General features: G+C 35.2%; 1 protein-coding gene and 1 long non-coding RNA gene across 5 annotated transcripts in view; both read right to left on the bottom strand.

Moving 5' to 3' along the window:
• The window catches only part of RICTOR (RPTOR independent companion of MTOR complex 2), a 140,120-nt gene that overhangs the window by 88,844 nt on the left and 35,335 nt on the right, over positions 1 to 15,941 (bottom strand). For all 4 annotated transcript variants that reach the window (XM_003359762.6, XM_005672429.4, XM_085002122.1 and 1 more), the window contains one exon: positions 14,663 to 14,760. In XM_003359762.6, the coding sequence (XP_003359810.4) occupies positions 14,663 to 14,760 (98 nt within the window). The remainder of the gene's footprint in view (positions 1 to 14,662; positions 14,761 to 15,941) is intronic.
• On the bottom strand, positions 8,904 to 14,264 carry LOC146395512 (uncharacterized). The gene is made up of 2 exons (XR_014831201.1): positions 12,836 to 14,264; positions 8,904 to 12,505 (listed from the first exon to the last, which is right to left on the bottom strand). It is a non-coding gene; the product is annotated as an uncharacterized LOC146395512 (long non-coding RNA).

The raw sequence follows: 15,941 nt of genomic DNA on the forward strand, positions 1-15,941 counted from the left end.
GATACTCATGTTGCAACAGAACAAAGGGTGGGGGAAAAAATGTAATGTATATAACTTGATGCCCTTGCTGTACAGTGGAAAAAAATAAAAAATAAAAGACAACTTACAGAATGGGAGAAAATAGGGTTTAATCTCTAAAATATACAAACAACTTATAAAATTCAGTATCAGAAAAGGCAACACTCCAATGGAAAAATGGGCAAAAGACCCAATAGACATTCCTCCAAAGATATACAGATGGCCAACAAGCACATGAAAAAATGCTCAACATCACTGATTAGTGGAGAAATGCAAATCAAAACTACCATGAGATACCACCTCACACCAGTCAGAATGGCCATCATTAGTAAGTCCACAAATAACAAATGGGGGAGAGGGTGTGGAGAAAAGGGAAACTTCCTGCACTGTTGGTGGGAAAAGAAACTGGTACAACCACTATGGAAAACAGTATGGAGGTACCTTAGAAAACTATATATAGAACAATCATATGACCCAGCAATCCCATTCTTGGGCATATATCCAGACAAAACTTTCCTTAAAAAAGACACATGCACCCGTATGTTCATTGCAGCACTATTCACAATAGCCAAGACATGGAAACAACCTAAATGTCCATTGACAGATGAATGAATTAAGAAGATGTGGTATGTATACACATTGGAATACTATTCAGCCATAAAAAAGAACAAAATAATGCCATTTGAGCAACATGTATGGAACTAGACTCTCATACTAAGTGAAGTAAGTCAGAAAGAGAAAGACAAATACCATATGATATCACTTATATCTAGAATCTAATATATGGCACAAATGAACCTTTCCACAGAAAAGAAAATCATGGACATGGGGAACAGACTTGTGGTTGCCAAGGGGGAGGGGGATGGAGTGGGATGGACTGGGAATTTGGGTTAATAGATGCAAATTATTGCCTTTGGAACGGGTAAGCAATGAGGTCCTGCTGTATAGAACTGGGAACTATGTGGAGTTCATGTTACAGCTCAGTGGTCAACGAATCCGACTAGGAACCATGAGGTTGCAGGTTCGATCCCTGCCCCTGCTCAGTGGGTTAAGGATCCAGTATTGCCGTGAGCTGCAGTGTAGGTTGCAGACAAGGCTTGGATCCCTCATTGCTGTGGCTCTGGTGTAGGCTGGCGGCTACAGCACCAATTCAACCCCTAGCCTGAGAACCTCCATATGCCACAAGAGCGGCCCAAGAAATGGCAAAAAGACGAAGGAAAAAAAAAAAAAGAACTGGGAACTATGTCTGGTCACTTATGATGGAGCATGATAATGTGAGAAAAAAGAATGTATACATTTATGTGTGACTGGGTCACCTTGCTGTGCAGCATAAAACTGACAGAACACTGTAAACCAACTATAATGGAAAAAATAAAACTCATAAAAAAAAGTCTATGAACAATAAATGCTGGAGAGGGTGTGGAGAAAGGGGAACCCTCCTACGCTTCTGGTGGGAATGTAAATTGGTGCAATCACTATGGAGAACAGTATGGAAGGTCCTTAAAAAACTAAATATAAAACTCCCATATGATCCAGCAATCCCACTCCTGGGCATATATCCAGAGAAAACCATAATTAGAAAAGATACATGCACGTCAATGTTCACTGCAGCACTCTTTAGCCAAGACATGGAAGTAACCTAAATGTCCATCAACAGAAGGATGTACAAAGAAGATGTGGTACATGGATTCAACAGACTATCACTGGGCCATAAAAAACAATGGAATAATGCCATTTACAGCAACATGTATGTACCTAGAGACTATCATACTAAATGAAGTAAGTCAGAGAAAGACATATCATATGAGATCACTAGTATATGGAATGTAATAAAAAATGATTAAAAAAAGAACATATTCACAAAACAGACTTGAAGATTTCAAAACTAAACTTAAGGTTACCCAAGAGGAAATGCTAGGGGGAGGGATAATTTAGGAGGTTAGGATTAACATATACACACTATTATATATAAAACAGATAAGCAACAAGAACCTACTGTATAGCTCAGAGGAATTACTCAATACTCCATAATAACCTATATGGGAAAAGAATCTGAAAAGGAATGGGTGTTTGTATATGTGTAACTGATTCACTCTGCTGTATACCTGAGACTAAGTGTAAGCCAACTACACTTCAATAAAATTAAACAAAACAAGAGAAAAACAGTTCATCCTTCTCTGTGTTAGGCCAAAGGACAATGGCAAATCCAGATTAGATTGCTGCCCTGGTAAGACTCAGTCTACCTCTGGTTTTTCCTTTCCTTCCCTTCCCCTCAGGTCTCAAGTGAAACCTGTTGTTCAGGGAACAGTCTCAAGACGACGACATATTTCATTTTTGTTTTACAAAAACACTACGAGCTCCACCCTGATTTTCAAAGATTTTCTACTTAGATGTTTAAGTTCCCCATCCAAAAAAAACCCAAATGGTATACAAATTAACAATAATAGTAATCTGCCTCAGTAACAATATTTTTACACAAAGAAATGCTGCTTATATATAAGTATACCATAAAATTTGAATAAAATTATTTTTAAAATTAAGAAAATGAAACTAATACAATTATAAACCTTTATAATACTATTATGATATTGTACATTTTTTGTATCAAAAAATGCCAGCCTGCAGTACTAGCTATATTTTAATGAGTGGTCACTACTCTAAAGCTTACACTAATTGCTACCAACATACTGAATGACTGTTTTGTCTGGAAAAAGTGTGTTCATATATTAATATTGCAAATTTCTAGATGACAGAACTGTGTAAGATTTTCTATTTCCTGATTTTTCTACAAGGAACAGTTTAAAATATGATTTTAACACATTATAAAAAGTAAATTATCTTATCAAAAAAAAAATAAGTTCCCCATCCCAGGAATTCAACAAACGTAATGAAGGGAGAATATCCTTTTACTTGGTTTCCCCTGAGTGTCCACCACAAGCCCTGTGCTATTTTTTTCTATCCTTCAGCAATAGTAGTACTGCTGGGACTAAAGTCTGAATCTTTAGCTTCCTGTCCACTTTCCCTATTAGCCAATATCCCTCAAGTAAATGTTGCTAGAGAAGTTTGCTCACCTCCACAAGATTCTTCTCTGAAGCTTTGGTTTCTACACCATTTACGGCCTACTGCCTTCATACAGGCTCTCTTTGTTTTGTTTTTTCCATTAAGAACACTGATCTAATAGTAGCTATTTGCATTCTACCTGGATGACAACACATCATTTTGATCTAGTCTGAGTTTCAAAAACTGATTTTTACATAAAAGTTTCTCAAGCTATTTTCTGAGCCTAACTGAAATGGATTAAAGGGAAAGTCGATCATTTAATTAATACAAAGAATAGGAGGGGTCTTCAAGTGCTATTACTCTTCCTCAGTACGAAGTTGTAAACATCTTAACCATACAGAATAAACCCACCAAAGTGACCAGCACATCTGCCTCTGTGAAATGTACAATAATGAAACAAACAAACAAAACAAAAAAAAAAAAAACTCATGACATAAACTCACTACCCTATTGATAGGATCCTTATAAAATTTCCTATACAATATCTTCTTTAGATGTGAAAGAAAAGAGATGTTGCAAAGAGAACAGGGTAGGGCTTAGGAATACAGGAGCCCTCAGACACTGCTACATTTTCATAGCAGGGAGACTATTAAAATGATCATTTTATGCAGTAAGAAAATGCTGCATAAACAGGTACATAGGCAAAACAAGCTAAAAAGCTTTTCTTCACAGGTCTATACCCAAAATGATTGACCTATATTCCTACAAAATCCTTGAAATCTTGAAATTATGAAGTATGATAAACAAAGAAGCTTTAGACTTTTAAAGATTACGAGAAAAAAATTATTTGCTGTTTTTATTGTGCTTTGTTACACAATATTTTAAGTTCTTAAAATATGAGAAGGATGAGACTTTTTAGACATACACATAGATTTAAAATAAAAATGTAAGATTTCCTAAGCTTTGGGACAAGAGAAAAAAATTTCTATACCTCAAAAAACAAAAAACCCAACTGTATACCTAAAATTAAAAGTTAAAAAACATACTAGTCAAAAAAAAATTTTGCAAAACTAATAGGTAAAAAGTTTGGGGCCTATATTAGTTTGCTAGGGTTTCTGTAACAAATATCACAAAAATTATACACAAACAATTTTTTTTCCCATGATTCTGGATGATGGAAATCCAAGATCAAGGTGTCCTGACAGCACTTCTTTGTTCTGAAGGCCTTGGTCCTTGGCTTGAAGATGGTTATCATCTCTATGTGTCTTCACATGATCTTTCCTCAGTGTTTGTCTGTGTCTTTATCTTTTCTTAGTGATGTACTAGTCATACTGGATTAGGGACCACTCAAATGATTCCATTTTACCTTAATTACCTCTTTAACAGGCCTATCTCCAAATAGAGACACATCTGAAGTACTGGGAGTTAGAACTTCAACAAATAAATTTTGCAAAGAGATAATTCAGCTCATAACACTCCAACCTCATAGCAAAGTAACAGAGGCAGGTCCTTATAAATGTGAAGGTCTAAACAAATTAGGGAAAGATTTCTCAGAAGAGATAAAGAAAATGTACAAAGAATTTGCTGAAGAAATAAAACTGATTAACATATCTCCTATTTCATAAAATCTGAATCAAATACATTAAAAAATGCCATCTAAATAAAGCTTACCAAACTAGCAAGAAACTATTTTTAACATGATTACATCAGATAAGAAAATACACTGCTGAGAGAATCATTAACTAAACACATATTGTAAAATTAATTGGAAAAATGCGCCAAAATCAGGATAGACTTCTGGTGATTTATATTATTAATAAAATAATTTATAATGTAAAGTAGGTTCAAGCACAAGAGCCTCATGACATCATTTACAACAGCAAGGAACTGGAAACAAAATGTTCACTAGGGAAGAACCTTATGTAGCCATTAATATTACAAAATACTAAAACATGAGGAAAAAACCTGCATCATGTACTGGTAAGTTAGGGAAAATATTCTAAAAGATACACATTTCTAAGAAAAATATACATTTTTAAAAAGTCTATATATGAACATTATAACATCAAAAAATGAAAGTACAATCATAGGGGATTTATTTTCCTTTTGTGGTTTTATTTTATAAGTGTTTACAATGAAGATCTATTACTCACATAATCTGGGAAGGGTTTTATATATAATACAAAATTCATAAATAGTAACAAAAGTAGCATTTATTGACTATTCATCTTGTCAACACTAGAAAGTAATATTTTGGTAAATAAAGACAACTGAGACTAGAAACAGTAATAACGAATTCCCAAGGCCACAAACCTAGTTAAGCAGTAAAGTCAGAAATCAAACCAAACCAACCTGAGCTCAGAGGCCACTGAAATGTTACTATACTTCTGTATTAAAATTATTTACATAGAAAAAGAAAAAACAAAAACAAAAATTATTTACTTGAGGAGGGGGGTGGATTTTAAAAAAGAATAACTGAATACTACCATCTTATTTCATTTCTCCAGCCTCAAAAATGGTATGAATCATGAATCTAGAGAACCACCCTCTGGCTATAAACATATAAAATGTGTAAGTGGATTTAACTATTATTTTTTCTAGAACAGATAACTAAAAACCACATACACAAATATTGCTCATTTCAAGGTTGCTCATTTCAAGGGACTGAAATAGACAAAAAAGACACTTATCACTACTAAAAACAGTTTAGTATTCATTTGCAATTCCTCAGATACTTCAGATTACTAGCACTGTCACTTTGTAGTTACCAAATATTACTGAAAAGAAAAATAAAAAGACTCCTTATCATGGTGTTTTGACTACTGAAGACCTGGGACATATGTTAATTCATAAACTTAACAGAAAAATGAAGCTTAAGAGTTCCCGTCAGGGCTCAGCAGTTAGAGAACCCGACTGGCATCCAAGGGGACAGGGGGGTTCAATCCCTGGCCTTGCTCAGTGGGTTAAGGATCCGGCGTTGCATTGAGAGCTGTGGTGTAGCTGGCAGACACAGCTAGGATGCCCCATTGCTATGGCTCTGGCGTAGGCTTCAGCTCCGACTGGACCCTAGCCTGGGAACCTCCATATGCTACGGATTCAGCCCTAAAATGACAAAAAAAAAAAAAAAAAAAAAAAAAAAAATCAAAAAAGAAAAATGAAGCTTAGAATTTGTTGATTATCAACATATAAAATACTGTGTTTTTAAAATGGGAAAAATGTTACTTTCTTAAAACAATGATTTATACATATCAACTGCATTTCTAAAAAGGCAGTTGTTTCTTTGGCTTTTTTTTTTTTTTAAGGGCCACACCTGTGGCATATTGAGGTTCCTAGGGGTCAAATCAGAGCTGCAGCTGCAGTCTACACCACAGCCATGGCAATGAGGGATCTGTGCTATGTCTGGGACCTACACGACAGCTCATGGCAACTTTGGATCCTTAACCCACTGAGCAAGACCAGGTACTGAACCCACATCCTCATGGATCCTAGTCAGGCTCGTTATCACTGAGCCACAATGGGAACTCCATAAAAAGGCAGTGTTTCCATTCTTTCACTATAGTAGTAATGGATTTTAACAAAATGATTACTAATAAAATCAAACACTTTGAAAACTAAGAAATAAAGTACACAAAATCTCATCCCATCAGGGGTTAGCTTCTCCTCTAGATAAGTACTTGCTTCTCTTTTTCTGCATTTTCTTTTTCACACTTACTAAATATCCTTGTAGAAAACTGCAGATTCGGAGAAACATAATTTCCAAGTTATCCACCCTCTCAGACCACAAAATATATGACGGTTCACCATTTAACATGTTAGAATAAGCAGTTTTGATGAAAAGCTTAAAAAAAAATACAAAGTTACTATCATGATCTCAAAAAGCACATACAACTTGGAAAGTATTTAGAAAGGAGTTTCATTTTCTGCTAATATAAATGTATTTCAACTATAAGAAATGTTTCTGAGAAAAATGTTCATTCAGTTGGAAACTGGAAGATCCACAAGTAACAACTACAAAACAATTTACAATGAAACATAGCATATTTATCATAATCAGCTGCCTATTTTCCAGTGATAACAATAGATGTTAGGGCTATGCTTTCAGTGGTGGTTAAACTGTGCTTTCGTGTTGTTTCCAGAATTACAGAAGAGGGCCTTATTAGTCAGTTTTAAACGAAAATATTCCTCTTGGATTAATTTTCCCAAGTGGACACTAAACTTTCTATATGTAAATAAATCACATATATCAAAAATAAGAAATTAGAGAAGACACTGATAGGATTCTGAGTTTTTGATTATCAAAGAAACATTATCATTTCACTTTTCACTACCATGAGTTCATCTACTGTTAAGTTTCAAAATATCAGGAATAAGAATAAATTATTTTAATACAAAACTTTTGGAGTGACTGGCTCACTACCTTACTAATCATCTCCTGATTTAAATAAACAAAACTCTACAAATGAAAGCCCTTAACTCTTAACTCTAGGAAAGAAGCAAGCAGAAATAGCAAGAAGAATATTGAACTGGTAAATTTAAACAAGGGGAAATCTCATCCTACCTCAACTACTGACTGAATTACTAATTAACCTTCAATCATTATGTAGCAATTTCTTCAATTCTGTCTTATCTGTTACTTGTAACTTCCTGTCTCCTGTATGTTATTAAATGCAATAATGCCTGCCCTACAACATAGGTTTGTTAATATTAAAATTACTATTTATGTTTAGAAATCATTAAAGACTTTTCAAAATTAAGAATGAGTGAGTCACTTATGATGGAGCATGACAATGTGAGAAAAAAATGTATACATGTATGTGTAACTGGGTCACCGTGCTATACAGTAGAAAAAAATAATTGTATTAGGGAAATAATAATTTTTAAAAAATTGTATTAAAGGACAAAAAAAATTAAGAATGAGCATCCTAACAGTCACTTAAAATGTTTGTTTTGTTTTGTATTTTTGTCCTGTTAGGGCTGCACCCGAGGCATATGGAGGTTCCCAGGCTAGGGGTCGAATCGGAGCTGTAGCCACCGGCCTACGCCAGAGCCACAGCAACGCAAGATCCGAGCCGCGTCTGCAACCTACACCACAGCTCACCTCACGGCAACACCGGATCCTTAATCCACTGAATGAGGCCAGGGATCAAACCTGAGTCCTCATGGATACTGGTCAGATTCGTTACACTGAGCCATGACGGGAACTCCATAATATTTTATTTTTAAATGGGGTAAAGGTTTTATGTTATTGGTATGTTTTGCCTGTTAAAATCCATGTCCAACATCAGTCAATCAATTTATTTGTTATCATTAATCCACAGAACTTTCTTATAAATACTAAGATACTCAAAGGGGGCTATCAACTATATTAATATTCTGACAAAGATAAAATGAAGTTGGAACCATCTCTAGGTAATAAAACTCTCTGAGATGCTTACTAAAAGTATTAACTTTTAAAACAAATAGTAAGTTTTTTGTCTTTTTTTTTTTTTTTTTTTTTTTTTGCCTTTTAGGGCTGTACCCACTATATATGGAGGTTCTCAGGCTAGGGGTCAAATCAGGACTATGGCTGCCAGCCTACCCCACAGCCACATCTGCAACCTACACCACAACTCACAGCAACGCCAGATCCTTAACCCACTCAGTGAGGCCAGGGAAAGAACCCACAACTTCATGGTTACTAGTCAGATTCGCTTCCTCTGTGCCACAACGGGAACTCCAAAAAACACCTAAGTTAAAACTGGGCAGTTAAATGCTGTTCTTATTTTTTTATATCGTTCTGAAGGTTACCTGAACAGTTCTCTTAAGAAAGCAATACACAAAATAACCCAAACTTTAATAAATCTAATCAAATTAGAATTCCACAGCATAGTCTTTTCAAAAGGCAATTTATAAGTAAGTTTTAAAATAAAAGGTACAAATGCTCATGGCTAAATAATCACACTTCTCAAATTCTGTTCTGCACAAAACAGTACACAAGTGTTACTAATGCATTATTTAAAATAGCAAAAAGAAGTGGCAAGAACTTCCATTTTCTAATGATGGAATGATTAAATAAATTATGGTATATGTATTACGCATACCTATATTTATTTGGATGCAAATACATGTACATACACATGGATGGATATGCACCCACTCATACATCTATCAACACACATACGCAGCTACAAAGCAGATCTACATTTATTAGATAAGGAAAAGACTCTATGATATATTGGAAAATACGTAAAGCAAAGTGCAAATCAATACATCTCAATCTCATTAAAAAAAACCTTTGTGCATACATATAATAAATGGTAAATAAAATGAGCATTAAACATTTCTTTTTGTTTAGCTTAATTAATTCTTACAATTCACTGAAATAAACACACACACACACACACACACATTTATAATTATACCAGAGGAGGAAAAACATCTTCTAGTGGTTTGGGGAATGGTATTTTTGTCAGAGTGAGGAGGTGACGGGAAGGATAAGTGAGAGAGGACTTTTACTTTTTACCATATATTACTTGGTGCCACTTTAATTTTTATATGTAGCATATATGATTTTGAAGTTTTTTAAAACAGAACAAAATAAAGATTCCTCTGCAGCTTTTAATATATGGGATTAAACATAGGAAAAAACTTTAAAATGTAAAAGAACTAAAATATTTTCATTTTTAAAAACAGGTCTTTAGATTATGAGCATGTTGTCAGTTTTAAAAATAGAATACTAAGGTTATATTCATCCACAGTCTGTTATACACATTACTTTATCTAGTGAAATGATGTCAGAAAGCAAGCATGGGTGTGTGACACTCACATGGTTCTAGGATCACATCACTAGCACCCTCTCTTCATACCTTAAAAGGAGGTTTCATTCTTGAGATGAAGTCTACCCTCTCCAACATTTTAGCCCCACTGATCTACTAAATTAACTTAATCCTAACAGGCAGGCTATACTTAATAACAAAAGAAATGCTAGTACAACAAAATTTCATATTTAAACTCTAAAATCTCCTAATGCTATAGAATACCTTTAATTAAACACTTGTTATGTGCTAGGATTTGTGGTAGAAGGGGACATAAGAGTAAAAAGTAAATAAATACCACATATTTCTTGTGTTTAAGAAACTCAGTTTAATAAGAGAATAACCCATAACAAATAATAATTATGATAAAAGAATAGACGAAAATTAGTAGAAATATATATAACCTAATACAGGAACATGATAGAGAGTGACCAATTAACTCCTGTCTAACTAGTCTCTTGGAATCATGGTCCATTTTTCTTATTTTCTTATTCTATAGACCTATGCTTACAGGTTTCTAAAAATTTCTAAATTTTACTCTGTAAGTTAATGAATTTATAGATTTTAAAAGAATACCAGCTCTGTAAATATTTATTAATTTAGCTTGCCCCAAAAAAAGAGGGATTCAAAGGCACATTATATTTTAATTAAATTCTATAAGCATTTACTTTGTGCTAGGTATTTGGAGGAATTTTATAATAAAACCTACATACCTTTATTTACAGCAGTGGTGATTCTGTCCCCTAGGAAACATTTAGCAATGTTTGGAAACTTTTTTGCTTGTGGTAACTGGTGGAGATGTGCTACTAGCATCTAGTAGGTAGGGGCCAGAGATGCTGCTAAACACTCTACAATGAATAAGACAGCTTCCCAAAACAAGTAATTACCTGGCCCAATATGCCTATGTTGCATAGGTTGAAAAACTCTGTTACAACAACAGTTTACCAATCTGCAACTCAAGCTATTAAGCAGACTCACCTTTTCAGTGAAGCAAAATACCAAATCTTAAAAAGTGGCAAAAAAAAAAAATGCAAAAGAAAACAAAAAACAAACCCTATGGTGCAAGGCCATTATGGAGTACATATTATGTGCCAGGAACTATACTGGGACTTTGCTTCTAATAGGTAAAGAAATCTGCCCAAGACTGTCTTGCTCATTAAGATCAGAGCTGGACTGTAAGACCCCATTTACTTGATCTGAAGTTCGTCCTTTTCCCACAGTATCCCCAAGCAGCCAAATCAGATTTTATCATGTCATGTTCATGGACTCTGAGGCCCCTCACATCCTGACCCAAGTCCCTCATACTATAAAGAAATTCTAATAAGTTTGGATATCTGATTTTTAAATGCATAAATAATCTAAAACAGCCAATAAAAGGGCTGCTACAAGCTGATACTAAAACCAAACAGAAATGTGAAAAGTGTAAACAAAAGATATGGCAAAACAAAAAAACAAGAATACAAAAAGCTCAAAAGCTGGGACCTTCATTAAAAACATGCATTATTCTACACTCTACAGTGGTACAATAATGGAAGGGAAGGAGAAAGGAATAGGGAAGGAAGAGGGAAGGAGGGAGGAGAAGGGGGTAGAAAAGGATGAAGAGAAAGGAGATGAAGCAGGAAAGGAGATAAAGGAGAAGAAAAAAAAAAAAAATGCAGGGAGATAGAAACTGGAGAAGAGCCTGGGAGAGCATGAATCAAGAAGAGACCAAGTGGAGGGAACAACTTAGTAAAATCTATCAGAAAATTTCAAAAAGAAACAAAGAAATGGAAGAGTGAAAAAAGGAGAGAGGGTAACTGACCCCAACCCAAGAGAGACTGGAATCTAGATAAAAATAAATGGAGAACAGAGCAGAGAAAAAGAAAGATGTCCAACAAATTCCTAGAAATAGATGTTTAGACCTCTCTTATTTCAAAAACTTCTAGGAGTTCCCCGGTGGCCTAGTGGTTAAGAACTCAGTATTTCCACTGCCATGGCCCAGGTTGAATTCCTGGCCAGAACTTTCGCATGCTGCAGGCATGGCCAAAAACAAAACAAAACAAAACAAAATTCTAGGAGTTCCCATCATGGCTCAGTGGTTAAGGAATCCGACTAGGAATGATGAGGCTGTAGGTTTGATCCCTGGCCTTGCTCAGTGGGTTAATGATCCAGTGTTGCCATGAGCCGTGGTGTAGCTTGCAGACGCGACTTAGATCCCGCCTTGCTGTGGCTCTGGCATAGGTCGGCAGCTACAGCTCTGATTAGACCCCTAGCCTGGGAACCTCCATACGCCGAGGGAGCTGCCCTAGAAAAGGCAAAAAGACAAAAAGACCAAAAAAAAAAAAAAAAAAAAGTTGTACATGGGCACTGTCCATTATGGTTGGTAGTTACTAGCCACACACAGGTGGCTACAAGCATGGAAATATGGCTTGTCTGAATTGAGAGTTACTATAAGAGATACATTTGATTTCAAAGATTGAGGATAAAAAATGTTAAATATCTCATTAATATTTTTATATTTTATGTAATAATTACAGAAAATGACAGTAACTTGGATATACAGGATTAAAGAAAATATATTATTAAAAATGATTTTACATGTTTCCTCTTACTTTAGTATGGCTACTAGAAAATTTAAAATTATATACATGGCTCACACTATATTTCTTTCTTTTTTTCTTTTTTTTTTTGTCTTTTTGCTATTTCTTGGGCCGCTCCCGCGGCATATGGAGGTTCCCAGGCTAGGGGTCGAATCGGAGCTGTAGCCACCGGCCTACGCCAGAACCACAGCAACGCGGGATCCGAGCCGCGTCTGCAACCTACACCACAGCTCACGGCAATGCCGGATCGTCAGCCCACTGAGCAAGGGCAGGGATCGAACCCGCAACTTCATGGTTCCTAGTCGGATTCGTTAACCACTGCGCCATGACGGGAACTCCCGTCACACTATATTTCTAACGGACAGGGCTGCTCCAGATTTTTATAACTGCTTAGGACCCATTCTGGTGCCAAAGAGAAGTAACAGAAATCAATGCCATTCTTACATTCATTCCCAACTTTCTGAATACCAGTTGTTAAGAAATGTGCAACTATAAATCTAGGTGTCAACTTGCTTATGACAGGAACCATGAGTTCAAACAGGACATAAACCTCTCTTAATTGTTTTTAACAGTTAAATATAGGGAATTGGTAAGGCATTATCATTAGAGGTGAGTGAAAAAGAATGATATAAAATTAGAAATAAAGTGAAACCAGGAGACATAATTTGCAACTTGGAACAACTCCTCAGTCTGAAAAACTTGATGTCATCTGACTAGCACACTGAAGAAAGGTATTTGACCATATTTATTACATTCATAAAATACAGACACAGGTATATTTTTGAAAACCTCTTCTCAAGCAATGAATTTGAAAGTTTTTTAAAAATCACTGTCATCCCTCATACAAAATAATTTTCTCAAATGTTATATAAAAATAAATGCCAGGAGTTCTCGCCATGGCACAGTGGAAACAAATCTGACTAGGAACCATGGGGTTGTGGGTTCCATCTCTGGCCTCGCTCAGTGGGTTAAGGATCTGGCGTTGCCATGAGCTGTGGTGTAGGTCACAGATGCGGCTCGGATCCAGCGTTGCTGTGGCTGTGGCATAGGCCAGCAGCTACGTCTCCAATTTAGACCCCTAGCCTGGAACCTCCATATGCCACAGGAGTGGCCCTAAAAGACAAAAAGACCAAAAAAAAAAAAAGCAAAAGCCAGAATATTCAGTTTCACCAAGGAAAAATAGACGCATACGTATGTTTCCCTAACCATGAAAAAACTAATCTATTTTGTATTTATTATACACCATATTGAAAAAGCAATTTTGTTACACAGTGATTATATTTTCATCCTTTTTTATTTCTATGAAATAAAATCAAATCCAAGCCACGTTCTAATTACCAGATAGCAAAGGACTGAACATTTTGGAAGGATTAAAACAGTGCCATTCAAACTTTAATGGACACAAAAATTCACCTAGATCTTTACTAAAGTGCAGGTTCTGATTCAGCAGGTCTGGGGTAGGGCCAAAAATAGCATGTTTCAAATAAGCTCCAAGGTGACACCAATGTTGCTAGTATATGAATCACACTTTGAATAGCAAGGGGTTAAAATGTATAATTATTCCTACATTCAAAATGTAAAACAGTTTATATTTAGTTAACTAAAAAGGAAAAAAATTTTCCTCAAGTAGACATTCTGTTTTCTACTTATGCCATCACCTCAAATTATAGGTATTTTAGTGTTTCCAAGAGTTCACTATCCAGCACTACCAGATTCAATGACATTCCAATCCATCAATCAAACTTGGGAATTCTTGGCTGCTAACAGAGATCAAGTCAATATTTATTTGGGACAAGGGCCCCATGTTTATCTTGAGCTCTAACTGAGATCCAGATAATGGGAATAGAGTATCAAGGAAAGAAAGGGGAAGTTCTATTATTTCTCTAAAATTATGGTTATGCCTATGCAATGTAGCACCTATACTTATATATAAACATGTACATCATATAATATTATGTAAAAATAAGTATAAAAAGGCAAAAGAAATACATCTTATGTAAATAACAGTGGAGACTGAATTATGAACTCTGATTTTTTTCTTTATTCTCTTCTGAACCTACCAAATTTTTTACAACAAGCATAACTTCCTTAATTCAAATATATTTTTGAATTTAAAAATATCTGAAAAAATCCATGAGAAGCAGCAGAGGAAAGCACTAATATAAAGTGAATACTCAAGAATTTCTTACTAATGATGGTTAAGTAGTATCCAATAAGCACAACAAGGAAAAAAGAATTTAAGAAAATAATATAAAGATTGGAGTTACTTACCTTAGTAAAGTTATTCAGATGGCCTAACTTTCTCATATTTGATACTCCTTGCAATTTGGCCACATTTTGGAGAATCTCCCTTAAGTTATCAGAAGGTTCTAGAACAGACAAAACAATTTAACATAATTTTAAAAGGGTGTTTTCGTTAAAAAAAAATACACAAAACATGAATTACTAAAATTTCACAGCTTTGGCTCTTGGATTTTTGAAGTCTTACACTGTTTCTCAAATCTACCTACTTGGAAGACGTCAAAGGCCATGTGGATGACTCATTTGATGACCTTCGCTCTACTATGTCCACTATGTCCAACTCTGTATATCATCACGTGGAATTATTCGACCATTAATTCTTAAATTTCAGCCCCCATCTCCAAGCATAACTTTTACCTCTGGCCACAATGTAGTAAAAGGGATCAAAAATTCTGTCCTATTTGAATCAAAAACTGAACAAAATATATAAAACTAGAGTTCTCAAGACACTGGACATCAAGAAGTAAAGAAAAGTAATCCCTAAGAAATGAGAAATAAACAAGTATACCCTACAATGCCCCAGCTTACTGTCTTGAGAGTTTCTAGGCCTAGGTGCTGAGAGGAGAAACCCAGGTAAGGTGTTTTGGGTTGAAGAGAAAAATCTCAGAGACCAAGAAGATCAAAAGTATTAGAGATGAGAGCACTGTACAGAGAGAGAACACTAGACATCTGTGAAGGGACCCTCAGGTAATCAGTATAGCAATGATTGGTGCATGCATGTGAGGAAGTTATTACTCCAAAGAATTAAAGGGAAGAGTACCTTGCACTCCTCTCACATAAGACAGGGAGCAATGCTTGTTCCTAAGGGCCATACTGAAAGCCTTAACAGTTCATTGGGCATTGGTTAGAGTATTCTGAAAAGTCTTGGTTCAGCAGTGGGGAACAAATACAGACTAAGCATTTCTTTGACCCCACCTAACAAATATTCAAAGCAAGACTTGAAAGAATTAAACTGTTTCCAAGTAACTAAAACATGTCTCAAGAAGAGTCATTAAAATAAAAAATAAAAAAAAAACAAGAAAGAAGCACCTAATCAGGCAAAATTTACAATGATTAGCATCCAAGTATCATTAGACATGCAAAGAAGCAGGAAAACATGACCCATAGTGAGCAGAAAAATCGATCAATTGGAAATGACCCAGAACTGACACGACATTAGAATCAGCAGAAAAAGACATTAAAACAATTTTTATAACCATAGTCTATATGTTCAAAAACTTATGGAGTGGCATGAAAAGTGTAAAAAGCC

This window comes from Sus scrofa, chromosome 16, assembly GCF_054392235.1.
Source record: "Sus scrofa isolate SSC_HxYL_T2T_F1_AM1 chromosome 16, Sscrofa_HxYL_maternal_Yorkshire_Landrace_v2.0, whole genome shotgun sequence".
Classification (NCBI taxonomy): Eukaryota; Metazoa; Chordata; class Mammalia; order Artiodactyla; family Suidae; genus Sus; species Sus scrofa.